We start from the raw sequence: 9,318 nt of genomic DNA, 5'->3' as shown, positions 1-9,318 counted from the left end.
CGACCTCACACAGGTAAGTGATTATCTCAGCAGAAGATTCAGTATGCGTGAAATAATGACTTCATATTTTCCCGTAAATAATCACACACGCAACTTTCTTGGTAATTATTCTAACTTATTTTTTCTAGTTGTTGAATGTATTTCTGGAGCTAATTTTAAGATTTTACTGCCTTTTTTATGGTTTCTTCTTTAAAGACTACTGAATTTACTTACTGAGCTCATCTTTTTAATCTTAAACTTGAAAGAAAAGGAAGTAATGCTATTAAAAGTGCTATTCATAGTCAGTCAAAACATTTTGAACTTTTCTTCCTATTTGCCCTCTTAGTTTTCAGTATGGCCTGGGTATGAAGGAGGGGCATGAGTGGGAAGCACTCTCGTGTCATTTTCTACTACACTCGTTCTTCTCTCCCTGAAGAAGTAGAGGACTTTCCAAATATAAAATAACCTTTTCTTACAGAGGAGTTGTGGTAGTGGATGAGAAATTTTCTGGGATCATCTGGTAAACTAAAACAAGTAGTAAGGGCCTCCTTATTAATCCCTTTATCTGTCTAAATGGTACCATGCATAGCTCCCAAGATAGAGAATCAAAGTCTTTCACATGCACAGAATTATTATATAAATTCTCCTAATTGACAATGACTATTATTATTTTATCAACCCAAGTCACTCTGTTAGGGCATGTCCTAAACTAAGGTCAGTCAGATGTTGCAGGAAAACTTAGAGCTTCTGTCTCATAATCCAGTAATGAATATATGAGTTTTCTGTCTCTATACATAGAGACATTAGAATAGAAGAAATTGTTATGATGGAAAATTACCTACTTACTAATAATATCAAAGTAAATGTAATCATTTGCTATCTTATATTACCTTGAAATGTTTCTGTATTAAATATAGAATACTTTTAAATATTAATCCATAATTTTTATTGGAAATTAGAGAAACCTAAAGAAAGGATTTTCAGTACTTATAATATTTAAATACCAGTTAAATACTAAGAATTCTTCATAAGTAAAATTCACAGAGCACTTTAGAATATGATAGCATTATACTTTTTAGTTTAAAATTTGGGAGATAGCTCCTAGCAGAATATAAGTATAAAATATTTTTACTACTATGAAAAGATTGTGTTCTTTGACAAGGCACATAACTGAATAAAATGGCAACATTCTGGTATAGCTAATAATTAATGTACATAAAGTATCATTAAACATCTCTCTATTAGATATAGATTTGTAAAGTTTGTGACACTAATAAAAAGCAAAGAAAATAGGTGTATTTTTATTTGAAATGACTATTGTAATAAAAATTTATATTGCATTTTGTAAAATAATCCAGATAAATGATATATGTTAATATCATATAGATTAGAAATGGTAAATCATCTTTATTTCAACTCTATTAACAGCCCTTACTGAGAAATAAAATAAAAACTTGAAATGTTGCTTGGAGGGGCTCATTTAAGAAGATAATAGGCCCTCATTTGTCCCAGTTTGTGTAAAGAGTGAATGGTGACAAAGATTAAAAGAATGCTTAAAAATGCCTTTATATTTTTAAAAATAGAAAATTATAGTATACCATCTAAAGATTCACACCCTTGAGTTACTTTTTAATAGTATTTAATATTCATTATAATTTGTATACTCCTTTTCTCATGAAGTTTGGAGTCAAAATATTTTATTTAATGATGTAAGATGTGTGTTTCCATAGTTTGGGGGACTAGAGAGCCAGTCCCAAAGAAAATAAAATCTTGCCCTTGGTTTAGTGGAAAACTAATCCATAGTAGAGATTCATTAGAATTTGATAGCATTCTAATCTCTACTTTTGTTACAACCCTAAGAACCACATAAACTTCAATATTAGCATGTATTTTAGAATCTACGTTTAAATTATCTCTTCATAAAAAAATTTCTCTAGATAAAAGGTCGTATATGTATTTAACTCTTAATATGAGAATATAATGTACTTCAGAATTTCCTGATCAGTAACCTAATTGTGGCTTTTTGGGGAATTGTGAACAGCATAGAGCTAAATAGCCTCCTCAGTCCTAATTTAGAACCTCCTCCAGCTGTCCAGTGGAGAACTCTAACGAGGAATTTAGCCCTTTGTGACAGGGCAGTCAAGTCAGAGCTAGAATGGGAGCCGTTCTGGGATTTGTCCTTTAGATGGTGTTACACCAGGATTAATCTGGAAATGGGTCAGAACGACTGGCTTGGGTAGACTCAGTTTAACTCCTCTGAGATTAGTTTCTGCTCTCTGCCAGGCTTCTGTGTGGCCAAAATAACCACTGACTCCAGCCATGGTGATGAATAAAATAACCTGTTAGAAGAGGATTAAAGACCTGTAGATCAGAATGGACTTTCTGTTGACTAGGAACAGGAATAGCCTTCTTATAACAAAAAAGGATTAGAATTCTTGCAGCAAGATGGAACAGAAGCATAAACGGATATCTTTTAGGTTAGAAATACATAATAAACACCAGAGTGGTCATTTGTAGCCCTTTTTAAATTGTGCCTATAATATCATAATTGCATTTAAATAATTCATGAATATCAGGGAAATTTTAAAAAAACTTTCAAAAGTAATATTTTGGATAAGAAGTGAGTATGATGTCATGACTGAAATGTTTCTCTTCAGCACTTAAGATATCTTTAGCATTCATGATTTCTTAAATCTCATGATCAAACATTTGAATGATCTTTTGGTTGCTTTTTTTAGAATTTTAAGTTCAGATGGATATGTACTTTTGCTTCTGAGCTCGTAATCATCTAGGAATTTGATCTAAGAAAAGATTTTCAAAATATTGATTTCCTGTTTGGTGCACGTATGTATTCTAGATGTAAAATATCTCCATTTATGAAAAATATCTTAGCTTTTGATGTCAGGAGTTCTGTTTGATCTGAAAACTACTAGTGAAGAAGATTTTCCTTTTAGAGACTCTTAAGAACTCTAGTGACTCTGATATATCTCATTATCTACTGGCTTTCACAGGCTGACAGGTTCTCTGTGTTGGTGCTTCCATCTGATTGGTCTTCTGACTCTGGCACTTTTTTAAATAATCAACAAAGATAGCTCATTATATTCTGTTATCTTAAGTTTCTTTTGCAAAAGTAGAGGCATTCTCAAAATATTATTCCTTGGAAATTTATTTATTGTCTACTACATGCCAAAAATGTGCTTGCTGAAGTAAATGCAGTTGATTATGAGGCAGACCTTCCTGAATTCCTGGGCATTACTCTTAACTTTTTGCCCCCAAAAAACATTTGAGGAATTTATTTTGTAAGACTTCATATCTTCTTATAAAGAATATAAATGATGAACTTTTCAACCTTTGGGATAAAATATTCCAGATTTAAATAGTTGTATTGCAATGTATTGTTAAATAACTCTCCTCAAGACAAAAATCAGTTAGTTCCCAGATTTTTCTTTCTACTTTCATTTTTGTGGCAATTTTTTTAAAATTTTCACCCATAAGTTACAAAGAAACTTTATAAAAAGAATGAAATTGAAAACTATCTCCCTGGTTTTTTCTTTGTTTCTTTAGATAACTAAAAAATTTTATAGACAATAATACTGCCTCTATTTATAACCCCATCTTTGTTTTTCTCTATTTTGTCGTTATAAATTGCAAGTGTTTTTCTTAAACAACTTTTAAAATCTACGTTAGCAATGTTTCCTTAATTGCATGCAGAGGATCTAAGTGTTCTGATTGGAGAGAGGTAGAATGACTTGATATTTTTTTCTCTTACCATGATCCCAGTGGGAAGAATAAAAGAAAATAAGAAAAGTTTAGAATTATATTTCTGGGTCTCCTAATTTCATTATGACAATTTTGAAGCTGTCAAATGTGAATTCATTTAAAAAAATTTGAAACCATTTATATTTTCTTCCTTTTAATGTTGAAAAAATATTCTATTTATTCACTTCCTTAAAGTTTACTATCTATCCTATAGAGTAAAATTTCCTTTATCCCCCTTAAAAATTCATTTTTAAAAATTTAGAAATATACCCCTAGTTGTAGTTCCCTGGAATTTGTAGTCCATGTTGGCCTGAGTTATATTTTAAAACTCTAAATTTTATAACTTTCTGGATTTATCATATCCCCTGATTACCATTATCTTTTTACTCTAGAGCCCAAAACATTAAAAATAATGCTCATGGAATTGTCCCTTTTTACCCTAAATTTATCATTTAATCAAGTTAATATTTTGGTTCACTTAGCAATTTATACATATAAATGTATGTGTTTTAATTCAGTTAGTAATTTACTTTTATAGTAACTATACAATTACATATATAATAATCATATAATTGTTTAGCAAGTTTATGAATCTATTAATGAAATGAAAATGGATGTTGGATATTCTGATCTTTCAAAATTAAAAATTCTCATAATTTTATTTTAATTTGAAACTAAAGTTAAAATGTTAAACTTACATATATGTTTCCTTGAATTCTATGAACTGCTTTAGCAGTTAGCATAGTTTTTTAAAGTCCTTCAAAATTAATCTCATATAATTCATTCATGAAATGCTATTTTTTTAAATGTCTATGCTGCTTTTAAGGTTTAGTTTGGGTTAAAATTATTTAAGAAACATGAAGTTAAATATCCAATGCTTGGAGAATAGATTGGATGGAATATTTGTATAAGCCTTTTATTTCTCCTTCTGATTACAGTAAAATAGCATTACTTTGTGGTGTCTAAAATGTCATTTGTAAAAACAAGCAGTCAAGCACTTTTTAATAGAAGAGTTGAAATTATTAAATGTGCCAATGAACAGTATTCTAACATTATTATTATATTGGCTAATGTTGCTTTATAATTTAATGCTAAATAGCTCAATAATGAGAAAATCTTAATTGTTAACTGACCATTAAAGTTGCCCACAACTCTCACTTACCTTCTTTTTAAAATACAGTGACGTTTGTTCCTAACATATCAATTAAATGTGGATAGGTGAGATTTTACTATATTTTCAAAGGTATGTTTTTAACTTGCATACAAATACTTATCCCTGTTTCACTGTATTCTTACAAGAAGGTGGTAGTAAACTTGATTTAATTGAGTCTACTGCATATAAATAATATTTTAGTAAAGGTTTAGTGTGATCTCTACACTGAAACCACTCTGTAATGCTATTTGTTATGCAGTGGAGTTAAGTATATTTAAGATGAGTCTGTCTGGAATTCCATGGAATTTAAATATTTAAATACCAAAAGAACCTGGAATGAATTGTCTGATATATGTTTTGGAGTCTGCCCACAGACCTTCACTGTAGAAAGTTACAGTGATATTCCAGTGTATTTACTTTGAAAGAAAACAACACAGACATTTATTTTTACTTTCTTATTGTAGGCTCCCAGCAGTCTTATGGAGACCCTTGAACAGCATCTAAATACATTAGAAGGAAAGAAACCTGGAAACAAGTATGCATTAATTGTATATCTTAAATAAGATGAAGATACTAGCGTTCTTTATTAAAATGAAATTTTTCACGGTGCAACTTATACTACTACAGTTTGGGGATATGCCTTATTGTAATTCTGGGTTCTCTCAGAACCCCTGCCCTTCCCATTAACTTATGACAGTGTTACTCAATATGCAGGCAGTTTATCTGCAGCAGAATGCAGAAAATTATTAGTAGATTGTATGTTGATAACTGAAGCTGTTGACTATTATATTTGTTCTTGGAATGGATTCACAATACATAGAAAGAGAGTTACTCATGTTTAAAAGTTAAGGCTGTTATCATCGGGTATCAGTGAACACAAATACAATTTCACAAGCAGACTCCAATAATCTGCGGTGCTAACAACCCCACTGTAAAGAAAACAAAGCCCTCATGTATAGTTTTCTGGATTCAGTCTCTTCCCACTCAAACCCTTAAGCATAGTATGCTGCTAACAAATTACTCATACATCTTTTTTTATATATAGTAGCAATCAAGCAGGGATAAGTGCAGTTTTACTGATTTTCATAGCTCTGTGTTTGGGTACATATGTTTTTTACTATTTTTCTCCATAGCATGCAAAATGCCCAAGCTCCATTTTTCCTTACTTTCCTCCTGCTGATGTCAAACTTGTGCATTCACAGATCTTTGTGGCTGGCTCAAACTGCACTTCTGCCAGTCTTCTCTCTGCCTATGTGAACCTTATCCATCCTGGGAGGACAATCTCCAGTTCTACCTTTTCCTGAAACTTTCCTTCATGTGTTGGCTGCCCTGTATTGGGGCTATTCCCCACCTTCCCACCCCCCACACCCCACACACCCCCCCACACACCCCAAAATGTGGTTTATCTCACCAAATAGATTTTGTGTTTCTAAAGGTCAAAGCTATTTTATACTTCATTATCTCCACTTAAACACCTAATGCAACCCTCTTTAGAGAGTCAGCATGAAATCTGTCTTTGTGAATGATACCTGCTTTCTATTTATTCCATTAGATTGACAGCATAAGTTAGCAGAGACTACCTATAAGTTCATCTTTGCAGGGATGTAGGCTGATTTGGATTTTACCTATGGTACAAAAAACAAAATATAACTCCTTTCTGATGTTCTCTCTGGATGTTCCCCTAGAATCCAGACATGTGTCTTGATGTTACCTGGTTATTTCATTACTTATGTGATATTTCTGTCATGTTTTCTAAATTAGTATAGACGTTATTGCATGGTTTAAATTTTCAGTAACCCTGCAGGAGTCTCTCCAACAGTTATAGCAGAATTGTCTGGAATGATGGATGGCAGGCCCATATAGGAGCTCTCTCAAGGTTGTTGACACATTTCAGGGTTTGGTTCCTTCTTCACTGCGGCCATGAATGGGCAGACTTTTGTGAATAGATTGATGCCAACTAAAAAGACATAAGAGCGCTATAAGTCTCAGTAGAAGATGCCCACTTCTAGTTGTTGGAATAGGTGTGTCCACCACCCTGTGTTAGGGTAGCTGGAAAGCCAAATGAGTTGCTTAGGATTTAAGCAAAAGGGAACATGAAGCCTGAGTAATGCCTGTGTTCCTGTGGCAGAAGTTCGTCTTTTAACTGTGGAGATATTCACATGCCCTGGAGTTAGTCGCTCCCTTTTTCAGGCATACTGTTCTTCTGCACTCTCCCGGCTCAGAGTCCCACACCCTTCACTAAAATCAGTGCTGCAGTTCCTGGAGAAAATTCACTCCCTTGTGGTGGCTGCAAACTAATTTTGGAAAAATTGGCTATAGATTTTTATTTACCTTTCTAGAATAATGAAATAAAAAACTTAAGTGTCCTGCTCTCTCAGTTACCTTTTTCTTAGAATGATTCTCACTCTCTCCTTTAAAGTCATATTATGCTTTTCAGACTTCTTTTCTGAATTGGCTGAGCCCACATTAGAACTTGCCTTTTGTTTATTCCCTATTTTTAAAATAAACAAGCTAAAGCAGTTAACAATTTTCTTCTTTGTGTGTTTGTGCTTACCTGGGAACTTAAGTGAAGGGTGAGTACTAAATCGAGTGACTTTTTGCATTTGGTTATATAAAAAATGCAAAAACACTCTTGAGCATCCACATTTGGTATTTAGAACATTTAAAACTGATTTCTGTCAATTTTACACATCTGTGTTTTTTATTATGCACCTTTTTCTTTGGTTTCCCAAGGTGACTGGCATTAATGGTTTTGTTTTCTTTTGGTCTTCTTGGCTCAAGACTAACAATTTCTCTTAGGAATACATATATTCCTCAGATTTTAAAAATTAAGGATTTTTCATTTGTTTAGTAAACAAAAGGTTTTTCCATGGCATATGACAGGAGACAATTTTATAAAGAAAACAAATTACTTAAATTTTTTATTTTGTTTTCCACTAGCAATATAACTTCTAAGTCAAATCCATAAATGCAACACTTTTCAAATACCTGCTGTGAAAAATATGTATGCCCTTTATATTTAATGGTTTATGTCCACTGATCCTCATTTCTGAAATTTTATGCAATATTGCGTGAGATACTTTTGTTTCTATCATTTGATAGGACAAGAAAGAAATTGATTTTATTCTACATATGACCATTTTATGTAAATTCTGTTTTACATTAGGTATGTGGGAGGGACAAGGTTGCAAGAAACCCAAGATAAGTAATTAAAAGTATTTGCATTAAAATTATTTGGAGGACATAGACAAGTTTTCACATCCATTTCTGTTTTTGCAGACTAGCATTTATATCCAAAACTATATAGGGATTATCGTTGACTATAGAAAAAGAAGTAACAAATTTTCTCTTTTTGACAGCCTGCTGTTTCTTGGAAGGAAACCTTGGCATTTGCTGTGTTCATAATAAAAATCCCATGAATCTGTTTGTAGCATTTTATAGAATTTAGGGTAGATTACTATATTGGTCATTCATTCTCTTCCAAGATTATTTTGGTGACTTATTTTTCCCAACAAGATTTACTGTGTACTAGATTTCTCTAGATGAAATTATTAAAATAAGTATTGGCCTGTAATAAATACCATTGTTTTATATATAAAAGGACTGGAGTACTTATTTCTATAATGAGCAGATAACCAATGCTAGGATGGAAAATCAACTGAGGAAGACATAAAAAAGAAACAATCCGTGGTATGTTAGAGAGAAACAAATTTATTGGGCTCGTCTGTGCTTTTGGCTGGGCAGACTGGGGTATGAAAAGAGCAAGGCTCCGAGCATTGAGACAGACAAGATCAGTCTTGAATCCGCTGTTAAGGAATGATGTGACTTTAGCCAGTTATTAACTTCTCTGAGCCTCAGGGCCCTCAAATTTTCATCACTGGTTAGTTTTATTTTTTATGGCCCTATAGGAGCACCTCTGGTTCTCACCTTTTTGATGAAATTATGGTAAGGGCCAGATCTGGTTCATGAGAATGGAAGTCACACACCCTGACAGTTTTGCTTCATACAAAATAATTTTTAAGAATTTTGGCTAATTTATTGACTATACAAAGAATACTGAATGTATTCTCACTTTAAAATTCAAATAATACAGTAATATACTTACAAGCCTACAAAATGCCAGGTACTGTATCAAGTGCTGAGGATGTAAAACAATTGACTGGGTTCTCTCTCATCAAAGAACTGGTGGAGGAGAGAGATAATTAAATGGACTATTAAGGTACAATGCAGTAAGTGGAATTATAGCTAGACGTAGTCATTAGGAGATTTTCATTTGCTTTCCTAATCCATAGGGCAACTGCAAGTGTCATTTAATAATAGAGTTCATGTAGAAGCATAGCAAACTGATTCTTGTGTCAAATATGATTTTTATACTTAGCTTTGAGTATGACTTTTTAAATAGCAGAACTATTACATCACTATATTTT

At 32.5% G+C, this 9,318-nt stretch overlaps 1 protein-coding gene across 1 annotated transcript in view; it reads left to right on the top strand.

Moving 5' to 3' along the window:
* SNAP91 (synaptosome associated protein 91) overlaps positions 1-9,318 on the top strand; it is a 158,011-nt gene that overhangs the window by 78,370 nt on the left and 70,323 nt on the right. The window contains exons 10-11 of the mRNA XM_077162350.1: positions 1-13; positions 5,356-5,426. Of these exons, the coding sequence (XP_077018465.1) occupies positions 1-13; positions 5,356-5,426 (84 nt within the window). The remainder of the gene's footprint in view (positions 14-5,355; positions 5,427-9,318) is intronic.

Source organism: Tamandua tetradactyla, chromosome 5, assembly GCF_023851605.1.
Source record: "Tamandua tetradactyla isolate mTamTet1 chromosome 5, mTamTet1.pri, whole genome shotgun sequence".
Taxonomy (NCBI): Eukaryota; Metazoa; Chordata; class Mammalia; order Pilosa; family Myrmecophagidae; genus Tamandua; species Tamandua tetradactyla.
This window is presented reverse-complemented; position numbering and strand designations above follow the sequence as displayed.